Source organism: Cajanus cajan, chromosome 4 (assembly GCF_000230855.2).
Source record: "Cajanus cajan strain Asha chromosome 4, NIPB_CcT2T_4, whole genome shotgun sequence".
NCBI lineage: Eukaryota > Viridiplantae > Streptophyta > Magnoliopsida > Fabales > Fabaceae > Cajanus > Cajanus cajan.
This window is the reverse complement of record NC_138520.1, coordinates 74,306,972-74,323,334: the sequence shown is the minus strand read 5'-3', so window position 1 is coordinate 74,323,334 and position 16,363 is coordinate 74,306,972. Positions and strand designations below refer to the sequence as shown.

Genomic DNA, 16,363 nt, shown 5'->3' with positions numbered 1-16,363 from the left:
TAGAAATTAAAATTTATTTTACATTTATTATCATTATTTTAATAATTTATGGTAAATACAAGTTATATCGACAATGATTATATTAAATTATTGTTATGAAAAAATTTATGTAATGAAATCAACATTTGGAACAAATAGTAATAACTTATTTTTTTAATTAAATTGTTTAGGATTTAAGTAAAGAAATATATACTTTGTATATTCACTTCACTAAGTAATCTCAAACATATATTAGTCATTACATTAAACATTTGAGTATTATAAATTAAAATTACTAAATAAAATATTACTTCATTTATCTTACAATGACTATAATTTAATATTTTTACATAAAAATTAAAAATAACAATAAATGTATCACCTTTTAATACAAATTTATCAAAATAACTAATATTTTTATTATGATGATTGAATAATTTATGAGAATGTATATTAAAATAAATTAATTAGTACTATATTGAAATATCATTAATTTTAGAACATTTTCTATATGTGAAAACTACAAATATTATAAAAAATTTAACGTTCTCTTTATAACATAGCTGGCACCCTTTTTTTTCAACTCTTTTTTATTATAATGAATTAAATCAAAAAGTTATATCTATAATTCTTTAAATATTTTCTTTATAACATAGTCTACACCTTTTTTAACACTCTCTTTCTACAATAATGAGTTAAATTAAAAAATTTATATTGATATTTCTTTTAATGCTCTCTTTATAACATAATCGACATTTTTTTTAACACTCTTTTTAATAATAATAAATTAAATTAAAAAAGTTATATTGATATTTCTTTTAATACTCTCTTTATAACATTGTATTCATCTTTTTTAACGCTCTTTTTACAATAATGAGCTAAATTAAAAAAGAAAAGTTATATCAATATTTATTTTAACACTATTTTTATAACATAGACACCTTTTAAATACATTCTTTTTAGAATAATGAATTAAATTATACCCTATATATGTTTCTTTCTCTTTTTTTTAATGTTCTATTTATAACATGGTATATTATACATCTTTTTTAAAGCTTTTTTTTCTACAATAATAAGTTAAATTAAAAAAATTTACATTGATACTTCTTTTAACATTCTTTTTATAATATATCTGATATATTTTTAAACACTTTCTTTTTTACAATAATAAATTAAATTAAAAAGTTAAATCAATATTTTTTGAACATTTTCTTTATAATATAATAGATACTTTTAAAATACTCTTTCTGTAATAATAAGTTAAATAAAAAAAGTTATTTTAATCTTTTAACTCTCTTTATAATAAAACGGACAACTTTTTGAAAATTCTCTTTGAAGAATAATAAATGAAATTAAAAAGGTATTTCTTGTGACTTAAGAAATGAAGGAATTAATTAGATATCTCAGGAAAGTGTGTGGACCCACGAAATTTATGGGAAAAGTAAAAGGCAGTTAAGGGTCCACTAAGGATTGTCAGTAAAACGGTCAAAGACTTGCGGGAAACTGGCATGGAGACTTCTTTAGCCAAAACAATGTAACCTTTTCGCACTTTCCCACATTTCTTAGTTGGCATCTTGCATAATGAACCAGCTAACTTATAAACTCTCACATTTTCTACTTTTTTAATTTTAACTTAAAAAAAAAAAAAAAAAAAAAAACGGTTCGCACTTTTTGATTTTTCATTTTAACATTTTTTTTAAAGCTGTTTGCCTTTTTCAAACTTTTTCTCAAACACCCGAAACTTTTATTACCAAAAAATCTAAAAATATTGCCGATCACCCGGAACTTTTTAAATTTACATTTTTAAATAGGAAGAGATAAAATTTTTATGTTAAAATAATTTAAGAGGTGTATTAAATTGAAATTTTATAAGATTTTTTTAGTATAAAAAAGTGTTGTGAATTTTAATTTTTTTTTTAGTAATGCAATGACATTTAAGATTTTTTTAAAAGACTTTTTTAATTAAGATTTTGTAATATAAATATTAATGAATTTGTATCTTATAAGATTTGAAAGAATTTTATTATATTTTAAATGATAATGTACAATTAATAAAAAAATAACTCAAATGTCAAGGGTGGAATAAATAAAATAAAATCAATAAAAGTTTTCAATTTTTTGTTAAATAATTTATTTTAGTTTTATGTTCTCTTAAGTAGGTATGTAAGCAGGTTGAATTGGGCTGAGTTTAGATATATCTGTTATCCGATCCAATCAAAATTTAATGAATTGGGTTGGATTGGATTTGTGAATTTTTTTTAGAAACCCAATCTAACCCAACTCAACTTAATCACGAAAGAGTTGGGTTGGATAAATCGAGTTAACATAATTATATTTATTTATTTTTAGTAAAAATTTAAATATTTTAAAATATATGTAAATCATTTGATATATTGTTACAAATTCAATGTTATCAACCTATAAAATAAACAATGATACAGATTAAATTCTAAAATAAATTTATTAATTTGTTATATTATTATCAACTCAAAAAATTAACATTAATTTAAAATGAATTAAAATCTTTTTTAATCAAGATTTTGTAATATGAATTTTAATGAATTTGTATCTTATAAGATTTAAAAGAATTTTATTAGATTTCAAATGAGAATGTGAATTTTTAAAATAATGCAATTAATAAAAAAATAACACAAATGATGAGGTTTGAATAAATAAAATAAAATAAATAAAATTTTCTATATTTTGTTAAATAATTAATTCTAGTTTTATGCCCTCTTAAGTAATATTTATCTACATATAATCCTCTATATATTTTATCATTCAAACTATTGAATTTGAACGATATGTTCAAATATATAATATTCATTAACCGGTAGAATTTTCAAAATATATTTTTAATATATGTTTAAAAAATTGATATTTCAGTATAAAATTTTGTTCAAAATAAAAATTTGTTAAATTTTAATATTTTAAAATTTTAAAAAATATATAATATTTAATAATTAAAAATAAAATATTAATAAATTATACATTAATATTGATAGATAAAAATGTGAGCGAAAAATATTAATAGAAAAAAATAGAAGAAAAAAAAACATAAAGAAAAGAAGAAGAAATAATAAATGAGAAATAAACAAAAAAAATTAAAAAGAGAATGAAAAAAAGAAGACTTGTGAAGATAGAGAAAAAAAATTGAAATAAGGAAAAGATAAAGGAGAAAAAGAGAGAGGAAATAACATGTGAGAGGGAGAAAAAGAGAGAAAGAATTAAGCAAAAAAAAGTTGAGAGAGAAAATGAAAAAGAAGAAAATAAGCAAGAAATAAAAGTAATGTAAAACCACTTATTTTAGTAAAATTATTGAATGAGTAAATTATAATTAAATAAACAATTCATTAAAATATCTATGATATTTTTATCTACAGACTTGATATACTCTTAAAAAATCTTAATTATTTTTATTAAATATCGTGATTTTTATATTAAAAACATTAATTATTAATAAAAAATATTTTAAAATCCTAATATAATACGATGTCCAAAATATACTTTAAAGTTTGTATAAAACAAGTAAAATTTAAATCTAGATATTTTTTTAAAAATAAAAATCTTCGTTTTTTACGTATTTAAAAAATCTTGACTGTTTATTTTTTTTTAATTTTATATCCAAATTTTAAAAAATTCTAACCATTTTAAAGTAAAATTTAAAATTAATATTTTATATATCACAAGAAATATTAAAACAAAATATCACCATTCATCATTTACCAGTTTTAGTATTTTAAAAATAAGTGTCATAGATTTTTTTTAAAATATATCAAATTAATATGTTTAAAAAATTTAATTCCGTTTCGTGAAAGAAATTAACCATACACCCATCAATAATAATTTTAAAAAAAATTAAATTAGTTCCATAAAAAATTTCTCCATAAACATATCAATAATTTAAAAATTAAAATGTTTAATATATAAAAAGACATGATTAAAATATAAATTAAAGTATCAAAATTAAAATTATTTATATCATGAAATTGTGATATAAAATTAAAATATATATATTCATCATTCATGGTACCACAGTATGCCAAAATAAAATAATTAAAAACTATAATATACAAAATATAATTTGTACCTGTCTGAAGGGCACACTAAGTCTTCTCGTAGTCCAAAGGCCGAACGAAGGCTCTGATCCAATACGCTGGTGAAGGGGTTGGTACCTGCAAAAGGCACTCCAACGCTCCAGTCAGGACAAGCACGAATATCTAGGATAATTAATGAAGTGACGTTACCTTTTGTCCTGAGCTATTTATACTGACATATATGGGCCCTGGGCCCCATGGGCCCTGCGACATATTTACCGTATTAGGTAATACACCTTAATCGACTAATTAACCTCTAATCTTTGATTAAGAGTACCAAATGATGGTAGGCCGATCCTGGTGGCCGATTGGCATTCGGCTTCCTAGTTCTGCCATTCGACGGCCGATGGGGTGGTGGCCGAACCCCCTACCTGTACACTGCCCCCCAGCCTTGAGGAAAGGTGAAGCTTTCTTTAAGGGTAAAATGGAGACAGTTGCTAGGGTAAGGTGAACGGTTGCATACCTCTAACCGTTGGATTTCTGGGATCGAACGGTTACATTTTTTCAAAACTTTAATTTTTCCCGCCCGTTTTTTGAGCTTATAAATAGCTGATTGGTAGGGCCATTCACACGTACTGCTCTCAACCAAATTGTGGTAGCAGAAGGTCTGAAGCTGATCCGACTAACGATTGTGGTTCTGTGAAGAAATTGGTAAGTTTTTATCGCCATGGTTAATACTTCTGAAAGTTCTTCGGCCAGTAGCTCTCGGTCATCGTCATCCGAGGGGGCATCGTCCGGTAGTTCGAGCTGTTCTAGCGTGGTTCGGTCTTCAGATCATGCTGAAAGGCCGAATGAGACTACTTCGGAGGAAACTTCTACTAGCGGGGTTGCCGAGGTACAGGGGAAGTCGAAACGCGTGTCGAATCGGCAATGGTATGGCCCGTCCGAGGTATCTGGCTACGAGTGGGTGAACGGGGAGGTGACCTCCTACTATTCGCGCTACCAAGACACAAGCATGATCACCAACCTTCTAGATTATACAAATTGTTTAACTTTTAATGCTAAGGAGGATCTGTATCTGATCGGTATTCGGTCGTGCCGGAACAATGCCTTTCCGAACCCTGATACAATTTGTCTTGATCAAAGTGGAGCGAAAATGGAATCATTCTACATATATGACTGTCTCCTTTGGGATCTCAAAGTAAAACTACCTTTTGATGAGTTTACTATGGGAGTGTTGAGGGTTCTCAATGTTGCCGCAACCCAATTACATCCGAACAGCTGGGCTCAACTGCAGGGTTTCAAGCACTTGTGCCGATGTATTCACATTAGGCCATCCCCACTCCTCTTTCTTTATTTCTACTCGTCCAGACCCTCCATATTGGCCAAGTGGTTGTCATTGAGCCGAGTAGGGGAACGAAAATTGTTGGATAGCTTTACATCCTCCTATAAGAATTTCAAGGCGGGATTTTTTCGAGTGACCATTCGTCCGAATGGGAGGCGTTTCTTTTTTGGTGACGATAACAGAAGCTTGTTTCCTCTATACTGGACGCGTGCCCCTCGGCCATACAATGTAGTACCGAAAAGTCTGCTTTCGGCTGAAGAACGGAAAGATTTGAAACTGTTACTCCGCCTTCCTCGGCGCTTGTCGACCCAATCTCTAATTAACTTGGTTGAGTCTCCCCTATGGGAGAACGACCTGATAGGTACGTTATCCATCCTATTTCGGCTATCGGCTAAATTCCTATTGATGTTTACTTTATCTTTTTGCAGGAATTATGGTGTCCAGTGGAGTTGACGAACTTAACATCCGTAACCTGTTGGCCGCTCGAGTGAAGCAGGTTAAGCAAGTCGGGGGTGTTGGTACTTTGATTGTTGCACGCACTCCCCAACGTGAGCAAGATAACCGAGAGCTTCCTTCGCCCGAACGGAAAAAAAAAGGGGAGGAAGGGGAAAGAGGTTGATCGGGAGCGAACGAAGAGGAAGGGTTATGAGGAACAATCAGGGAACCCGAAGAAGGCTAAATCGGTGCCCGAGGCATCACCCAATCGGACCGTGATTGTGGTGCCGCCTCAACTAGTGTCTCGGGCTTTTCTGAGTGATGATGTATCGGCCGATACCCTGATTCAGTCCGATGCTGTGTCGCCGTTCGGGCAGGAGTTCTTGGCCGGCCTAGAGACGAGAACCAAGTGGAGACTTTTCTGCGAGATGCAAGCGCGTTCGTTGGCCTTGGCTTATCACCTAGCCATGGAGCCTGTCGGAGAGGTGATGCATCTGAAACAAAGTCTTGAGGAGGCTGAGAAGGCCACAGCCGAAGCTATTTCGATCACCGAACAAGCAGCGGCCAGAAATCGCGAGTTGGCTGCCGTGCTGGATTCTGTTAGGCGGGAGAATGACACTCTTCGCCTGGATCTACAAAAGGCAGTCAATGAAGAGCACCGCCGAATAGAGATCGCCCAAGCCAAATACAATCGCCTGAAAGAGCAGGCTAAGGAGAAGATCGTTGCTCAGCACGAGGCTGGATTCAAACATGCTGTTCGGCAGGCCAAGCACTTCGGCCAATTCCATGAGGACTTTGAATTCGAGATGACCCAGGTTTTTTATCAAGGGTCATTTATGTCCTTTGCTGAGATGCCCGAGGGGGCGAATCCTGATGATTCGGAACCGATAGCTGTCCCTCAGCCAGATGAGGATGCCGATGCTTCGTCTGGTGAAGATGAAGGCCAAGAGAATGTCGATGCCGAACCAGAGGGGGAAACCGAGACTCATGCGCGGGATGACCAAGTCGGCAACCTAGAGGATTAGTTATAGGAGCTTTTTGTAGACAGGGGGCCGATAGAGCCTCCACTGTTTTAATGAAATGATGTTTTCTCTTTCGAACCATTATGTGTATTTTTGAATGAATATGGACTTGAATTATCTCTGTCAACTTAAGACTTAGCGATATTATGCCAATAATACTTGAAGACCGCAAAAAAAATCAAGTAGACTCGTTCTTAGCCTAACCGAGTGGAAATCTCTTCGGAAATGCTTTGCTTTCTAAGTGAAACTGAGTGAGGGCTACCCGGAAATACTTCGGTTTCTAAGCAAAACTGGATGAGGACTCACCCGGGAATTGCGTGTTTTCTGAGCAATACCGAGTGGAACTCACTCGACATTGCGTTGTTTTCTGAGCAAGACCGAGTGAAACTCACTCGGAATTGCGTTGCTTATCAAGCAAGACCGAATGAGGACTCACTCGGAATTGCGTTGTTTTCTGAGCAAGACCGAGTGGAACTCACTCGGAATTGCGTTGCTTATCAAGCAAGGCCGAATGAGGACTCACTCGGAATTGCGTTATTTTCTGAGCAAGACCGAGTGGAACTCACTCGGAATTGCGTTGCTTATCAAGCAAGACCGAATGAGGACTCACTCGGAATTGTGTTGTTTTCTGAGCAAGACTGAGTGGAACTCACTCGGAAATGCGTTGCTTATCAAGAAAGACCGAATGAGGACTCACTCGGATTTGTGTTGTTTTCTGAGCAAGACTGAGTGGAACTCACTCGGAATTGCGTTGCTTATCAAGCAAGACCGAATGAGGACTCATTCGGAATTGCGTTATTTTCTGAGCGAGACCGAGTGGAACTCATTCGGATTTGCGTTGCTTTCCAAGCAAGACCGAATGAGGACTCACTCGGAATTGCGTTGTTTTCGATTGAAGGCACATCCTTGGCCGAGTTGATCAAATCGGGAGGGAAGTCTTTTGCGTGAATTTCTGAGACACATCCTTGGCAGAGTTGATCAACTCGGGAGGGAAGCCTTTTGCGTAAATTTTCGAGGCACATATCCTTGGCCGAGTTGATCAACTCGGGAGGGAAGCCTTTTGCGTGAATTTCCGAGGCACATCCTTGGCCGAGTTGATCAACTTGGGAGGGAAGCCTTTTGCGTGAATTTCCGAGGCACAACCTTGGCCGAGTTGATCAACTCGGGAGGGAAGCCTTTTGCGTGAATTTCTGAGGCACATCCTTGGCCGAGTTCATCAACTCGGGAGGGAAGCCTTTGGCGTATTGTGCGGAAGTTAGCAAAAGATGAGTAAACCAAATGGAAGAATAGAACTGATATTTCATTTATGGGTGTCTCGTTAAAAACCTTGTCGGCCAAAACCCCTTTTCACTTTTTTATAAGGGGAGAAAAGGCCGACAAGGAAAAGAGTGCACCATGTGTTTACATAATAACAACTTTTCAAAAGTAACTAACTATAATATGTCTTCAAGTGAGAAGAGTTCCAAGTTCTTGGAATGACCTTGCCTGAGAGTTATTCCAATTTATAAGCGCCATTGTCGAGGCTGTGTCGGACCCGAAACGGGCCATCCCAATTAGCTGCCAACTTGCCTTCTCTCGGATTTCGTCTTGCCGAACCTTGGACCCTCCATACTAAATCCCCTGTCTTGAAGCTTCTTTTACTGAGGTTAGAGTTGAACCTCCTTGTCATCCTCTGCTTGCATGCTTCAGCTACAATTTGAGCTCGAGCGCGTACTTCATCTACTAGGTCAATTTCCACTCGTAAAGATACCTCATTGGAATCTTCGTCAAAATGTGTTCGACGAAAGGAAGGTTCTCCGACTTCAACTGGTATCATTGCGTCGGTGCCATATGTCAGTCAGAAAGGGGTCTCTTGAGTTGTGGATTGAGGTGTACACCGATACGCCCATAGTACTTCTGAGAGCTCCTCGGCCCATGCGCCCTTTGCTGCCCCCAAGCGTTTCTTCAATTTTGAGAGGATAACTTTGTTAGCAGCCTCAGCCTGGCCGTTTGATTGGGGGTGTTCGACTGACGTGAATCGGTGTTTGACTCCTAAGTCTTGAAGAAATTTGTTGAGCTTTTGATCTGTGAATTGAAGCCCGTTGTCAGTGACGATGGCATGAGGAATCCCGAAGCGTGTGATGGTATTTTTCCAAAGGAATTTCTGGACATTATGTGCCGTGATAGTGGCGAGAGGCTCGACCTCAATCCATTTGGTGAAATAATCCACCGCAACTAACAAAAACTTGCATTGCCCTTTAGCCATTAGGAATGGTCCGAGTATATCCATTCCCCACAGGGCAAACGACCAAGGTGAATTGATGCTGTGTAGTTGTTCGACTGAGGCATGTATCAAATTGCCATGTTTTTGGCACTGGACACATTTTTTGACGAATTCCATGCAATCGGTCTTGAGTGTGGGCCAGTAATAGCCAGTCCGAAGCACTTTAGCAGCTAAAGTTCGCCCTCTGGTGTGAGAACCACAAATTCCTTCATGAACTTCCCTCAGTACATAAGGGGCCTATTCGGGGTGAAGGCATTTGAGTAGGGGAGATGAAAAGCCTCTTCGATAAAGTTCCCCCCCCCCCCACAACTGAGTACCTTGCGGCTTGAGTACGAAGCTTTTTGGCGGCCGAAGGACATGTAGGCTCAACGCCTTCCGTAATGAAACAGGTGATATCAGTCATCCATGTTGGTGATGGCTTAGAGACCGATAAACAATCACTATTGTCGATACTCGGCACGGCGAGCTCGAGGTGAAGAGTAGTTCGGAGCTGTCCAGGTTTACCACTGCTCGTAGCCAACCGGGCTAATTGATCGGCTCGTTCATTGTTTTCACGGGACGTGTATTTTACAATTACTTCATCAAAAAATTGGCACATATTCCGGAACGTATGATAGTACTTCAACAAGTGGGCGTCTTTGACTTGAAAATTTTCATTTACTTGTAAGGAGACAATCTTTGAATCGGTCCAACAGATTAATTTTCTGATGCCCACTTCTCGGGCTAGTCTCAAACCTGCCAACAATGCCTCATACTCGGCCTGGTTATTAGAGGCTTTGAACGCAAATCGCAGTGACTATTCAAGTGCCATGCCTGTCGGTGCTTCAAGAATGACACCGGCCCCGCTGCATTGGCTATTAGACGACCTGTCGACCCGGATCATCCACTGATCACTTTGGAAAAGTCCTGTCGGCTGCAATTCGTTGACAAAGTCTACTAAGCATTGTGATTTTATCGATCCCCTTGGTTCGAATGTGATGTCAAACTCGGACAACTCAATAGACCATGCCATCATGCGACCTGCCAACTCAGGTTTTCTCAACACCTTAGCGATAGGGCAGTCAATACGTACCATGACTTTATGCCCCTGAAAGTACTGCCGAAGTCTACGAGCCGTGTGAACAAGTCCAAGTGCGACCTTTTCAAGTAGCTGATACCTCCCTTCCGACTCTTGTAACATCCGGCTGACAAAGTAAATAGGCATTTGGGTCTCCTTTTCTTGTATTAATACCGAGATGATAGCCTCGTTCGAAACGCACATATAAACGATGATGTCCAGAGTAGGGTCGAGCTTTGAAAGGATTGGAGGAGTTCCGAGGCGCTGCTTTAAAGCTTGAAAAGCTGTTTGACATTCTTCCGGCCATGTGAACTTGTTTACTTTCTTCAGCAGTTTGATGATGGGCTTTGCCGTCTCGGCTAAGCAGGGTAGGAACCGAGAGAGTTACGTTAGGCAAACTGACAACTGCTGAACTTCCTTGATGTTACGCAAACTTCTCATGCCGATTACTGCCTGACATTTATCTGGGTTTGCCTCAATACCCCTGGTTGACAACATGAAGCCAAGGAATTTTCCTCCTGCAATGCCAAAAACACATTTCTCAGGGTTCAACCTCATGTCGTGTTTCCGAAGTTGGTGGAAAACTTCCATAAGGTCACCCTTGTGTGCACATAGATCGTTCGACTTAACCACCATGTCATCAACGTAGACCTCGATATTTTTGCCGATTTGACCCTTGAATACCTTGTCCATTAACCGCTGATAGGTTGCCCCCGCGTTTTTTAGTCCGAATGGCATTACCCTATAACAGTAGTTGGCCGAGTCCGTGATGAAAGCTGTGTTGACCTCGTCCTGCGGGTGCATTCAGATTTGATTGTACCCCGAATAAGCATCTAGGAAAGTTAGTAACTTATGTCCGGATGCCCCATCGACCAGTCGGTCGATATTAGGCAGTGGGTAGGCATCCTTGGGACAGGGCTTGTTCAGATTAGTGTAATCCGTGCACATGCGCCATTTTCCATTCGGTTTTTTAACCATCACTACGTTTGCCAGCCAAGTAGTGTACTGCACTTTCCGAATGAACCGAGCCTGTAACAACTTGGCAACTTCTAACTCAACAACAACTTTCCTTTTTGTTCCCATTTTCCTTTTTCGCTGAGCGATCGGTTTGGCTGCTCGACAAATCGACAACTTGTGACACATGAACGCTGGATCTATGCCCGGCATGTCTGAAGGCGTCCAAGCAAACAAATCTTTGTTAGAGATGATGACCCTGCACAACGCAGTTCTTTCGGTTTCTGAAAAACCAATTCCGATGTAAGTAACCTGGGAAGGGTTCGAGCCGACTTGTAGAGGGACCTTTTCTTCTATCGGTTCCACCCGCTCGTCGTTTAACCTCGGATCAAGGTCCCATTCTGAAGCTGATTCTGAGGGCTGAGGAGTTACCGCGTGAACACGCCTTGCCTTTGTTTGTCTTTCTTCAACTGGAGGTAGGCGGAGACTTGCAAAGTAGCATTCTCGGGCTGCTTTCTGATCGGCATGTATGGTGAGGATGTTCCCCCTGTCGGAGGGGAACTTCATGGCAAGATGGGGGGTAGAGACAATGGGCCCTAAGGCATTTAATGACGGTCGACCTAACAGTATATTGTATGATGTGTTGTCTTGAACAACAATATACTTCACCTGAATGTCCCGATGTTCCTTTTCGTCGAAACAAAAACGAGTGGAGAGCTTGATGAACCCTCTGGTGTTGACCCTCTCACCTGCAAATCCTACAAGCGGTTCATTGTAAGGGGTTATCTCTTCCTCAGGGATGCCGAGTTGTTTGAAGGTATTCCAGTACAAAATATCGGCCGAACTGCCTTGATCTATGAGAGTTTTCTTCACAATACAATTATGGATCTCAACACTGATGACCATAGGGTCATCTTGCACTGGATCAATTCCTTCAAAGTCCTTGTCAGTGAATGTCATAGCGGGCATTCGCCGATTTGGACGTTGTTCGACATGACTGACCGACCGAACCACTCATAGATGTCTCTTTTGAGCCGACGATGTTGATCCTCCTCCGGCAAAAGCCCCCTGCGATGGTATTGATCACACGCCTTTGCGATGCTTGCTGCTCACCTTTCCGATCTCGCGATCGACTGCGCTCACGCCGCTGTTTATCTGAGCGCTCAGGTCGGTCTCACTGCTGATACCGATAGGATGAGCGATGCTGAGATGTATTTGGCCGATCGATAAAATTTTGGAGTTGCCCTTGCTTGATGAGGTCTTCAATTCTATCCTTCAAGGCGGCACACTCTTCAGTAGAATGTCCCCGATTGTGATGATACCTACAAGACTTGTTGGTTTCAGCCCTGGGAGGGGTTGCTGCTCTTTTTGGAACCGCCAACACTTCTGATGCCAGTGCTTGCTCAAGAACCGCAGCTCGGCTCGCATTTAAGGGAGTATAATGAGAGTACTTCGGACCTCGCGCCGGGCGATCCTGAAGAGTTAGCTCTTTGGCTCGCCCCCTGTATGGTTGTTCTACTTGCTTTTCGGGTTTGCCCAATGGTTCAGCTCGGGCCTGATTGCGGTACTCAGCCAATTCTTCCATTTGCATATATTTGTCTGCCCTCCTCCTTAGGTAATTCTTATCCGAAGGAGGCTTCTTGCAGAGGCTATTGACAAACGGTCCTGGTTTTAAGGCCGTTGTGAGATGATGGAGTGATACGGCTGGATTGAGGTCTCGGATCTCCAATGCCGCCTTATTAAACCGATCCATGAAAGTCCGAAGCGACTCCTTCTTGTCCTGTCGAAGACCAACCAAAGATAGAGATGTCAAACTGTGAGGACGACTTGTTGCAAACTGGATGGTGAATTGTGCCGACAGAGTGTTGAATGAGTCGATAGAGTTGGGAGGGAGCCGAGTGAACCAGCTCTGGGCTCGGCCTTTAATGGATGTTGGAAATATCCGACACAGCGCTGCATCATCCGTGGTGCTTAGAGTTACCTGCGTCAGAAAAACATCCAAGTGTTCATCAGGATCTGTTGTACCATCATATTTATCTATAGGTAAAGATTTCCAATTATCCATTAGGGGAAGTTGCATAATGGAGGGGGTGAAAGGGTGCCGATGTGATCCGATAGTTGTCAAATCTGCAGGACGACCAACGGTGGGTAAGGCCGAAGGGAGTTTTCCAGGTGCTACCGCCGAGGCATGGGGGGCCGAGGTATGAATCGCTTGGGATTGATACGACTCTTGAGTTTGTGTGTTGGTGGCCTGAGTAGGTCTCCATGAGGTATCTTGATTTTTTAACGCCTCGTTTTCAGCTCTCAAAGCCGAAAGCTCCCTTGCATCTTTTTCTCGTTGTTGTTTCATGGCCTCCATTTCCTGCTTCAACAACCGAACGGCTTCAGAAAGATCCGTTTCGTCAACAACCTCAACGTGTCCTTCCTCTTCATGTTGGTGGTCCTGTGTGTTGGTTCTCCTAGTCATCGCCATAACTCAATTTAGTTAATCTTCCAGCTATCGTCGTTCGGCCCCACGTTGGGCGCCAAATGTACCTGTCTAAAGGGCACACTAAGTCTTCTCGTAGTCCAAAGGCCGAACGAAGGCTCTGATCCAATACGCTGGTGAAGGGGTTGGTACCTGCAAAAGGCACTCCAATGCTCAAGTCAGGACAAGCACGAATATCTAGGATAATTAATGAACAGTGACGTTACCTTTTGTCCTAAGCTATTTATACTGACATTTATGGGCCTTGGGCCCCATGGGCCCTGCGACATATTTACCGTATTAGGTAATACACCTTAATCGACTAATTAACCTCTAATCTTTGATTAAGAGTACCAAATGATGGTAGGCTGATCCTGGTGTGGCCGATTAGCATTCGGCTTCCTGGTTCTGCCATTCGGCGGCCGATGGGGTGGTGGCCGAACCCCTCTACCTGTACATAATTTATATAATTAATTTTTATTTTTGGCTAAAAAGAAAGAATATATATATATATATATTAATGATGAATAGTTAGAATTTATTAAGACTTAAATACACTTTTGATTTTTCAATTATAACAATTGTGATCTTATAATTCAAGTTTTAATCGCACAAATTAGAGCTATTTGATTAATCTTTCATAAAAATCTGAGATTTTTTTTATGCTGAAGCTCACATTTATGGGTAACATATGTTGAATACGATGGACGACATAACATAACACCATAATGTGTCATATAAAAGTAAAATTAAAACATTATTAAAATATAGCAAATGAGAATTCAACTCTACTCCCTCAACTCTAATAATTTTATATTGGTAGTATTAATAATGTTATTCATTCAGTAAACTACTACTTATAAATTAATACCAATATAATATTATTAGTTTATTGATATTTTTTTTTGAGTAATGATATTATTATTTTTATATACTTTAAAATTATATAATTATTGGCCCATTTTGATTATATAAATAATAATTTTCTTTCACATAACAAAGAAAATATATTTATTATTATTAAATAAATTTTTAATATATTATTAGTATTAAAAATATTATTAATGAATTAATATTATTAGAATATTTATAGGTAATCTAATAATTTGATAAGTATAAATATAAAATGGGATATATAAGAATTGATTGTATTTTGTCTATTTTAATTATAAAAATTTATATTTCCGTTATATATTTTATTTTTAATTTTACCAAATGTATTCAAAAAGATTATACCATATATTTTTAATATATTTTTATTTATATAAAAGAATATTAATAATTTATGGTGGTCACAATAATAATGGTGACAATAGTTTAGATGATGAGAGTGATAATAATAATGATAAATGTAACTACGATAATAACATTACGTAGTAACTTTATTTTGATACGGTTGCTTTTAATTGTTTTTATAATTACTTGCCAATGGACCAATTATTTATATACTATGTAAAAAGTAATAGAGTGAGTTGGGACTAGACAATTCCTATTTCTTATACTTTCCTTCATACTCATTATTCTTGTAGGTAATATTCATGACACTTAAATGTATTTTGGCCTTGAATGTATAGACTCAGATATGATATTATGTAAACTTGGTAGAGAAAAATTGGATTATGGGTTGAATGATCCAAAATTTGTTTTTAGGGAAGTGGCAAGTGCCACAACACCATATTATTTTTCTTTCATTTTTTACTAATATTTTCTAATAATTTAAAAGCAAATTATTTATCTCTTTTGATTGTATTTTTTTAATGAGTTTTTTTTATTTATGGGAATTGATTTGGTTAATATATTGTAACACAAACTCCTTGATGAAACCAACATCAAAGGAAGAACACAAAGATTGTTGATATTATCCAAATAACTTGAGATTGACCATATTTTAAGGATGGGCCAACAATTTGTTTGAGAAACCAATAAGGTAGTGGAAACCGTGATCAAATTAATTGAAAACTACTAAAAATACAATTATGTCATAATATTAACTTTAATTGTATGCCAAATATTTCTTTTATTTATGTGTAAAACTATTTACAAGATGTTTATGAAAAAAAAATGAAGAAAAAATTTGGTAAAAAAATATAATATACAATTATAAGCTTATTTTAAAAAAAATTATTTGTTACTTTGTAATGTTGTTGTTTTAATTAGTTACATATATACGTTGGTGGCACCTCAAAGGGTGGGATAGCTGACCCCAAGATTTAACGCGGCTACATACATAAGGCAGGATTCGAACCCCTGACCTTGCTTAAGCGTGGATCAACCCCTACCGCTAAACCAATTCTGTTATTACGTATAAAATAGAATAAAAAATGATTATTTGATAAAATTATTTGTTAAAAGAAAATATAGGAATTGACGGATCAATAATAATAATAATAAAAAGGTTGGATTAGTTATGTAAGGCTTTACTTCGAGAAAACGTGTAGTAACAATAAATAACTTGGTTACACTAAATGGATATAAATTCTTTTCCTAATTTGATTTCTTTTAATAAAAAAAAATAAAAAAATGAAGAATTAAGAGATTATATTATATCAAGACAATAACATAAGGAATGTAAACTTAAATTGCATGGTTTAAAACAAACTCGTAAGCAATGGTACAAGAAGTTCAATAAATTAAAATTCTTGATTGTTATGTGTATGTAAAAATGATTGGTTGTAGTTGTGATATCATATCACCATATATTGTTAGCTTTAACTTTACTATTATGTGTTTGTGTTGAAATGGACAACAATATCTTGTATTGAACTGTCTGGATGTATTTCTACTATACAATTTTGAAAAATTTA

General features: G+C 36.8%; 1 protein-coding gene across 1 annotated transcript; it reads right to left on the bottom strand.

The window, feature by feature from the left end:
* Window positions 1-10,942: 10,942 nt before the first annotated feature.
* On the bottom strand, window positions 10,943-12,052 carry LOC145957523 (uncharacterized). The gene has a single exon (XM_083073796.1). The coding sequence runs from the start codon at window positions 12,050-12,052 to the stop codon at window positions 10,943-10,945; it is 1,110 nt and encodes a 369-aa protein (XP_082929922.1).
* Window positions 12,053-16,363: the final 4,311 nt, after the last annotated feature.

Coding starts and splice junctions, on each gene's coding strand:
- LOC145957523 (XM_083073796.1), bottom strand. CDS start 12,052: ATGACATTCACTGACAAGGACTTTGAAGGAATTGATCCAGTGCAAGAT.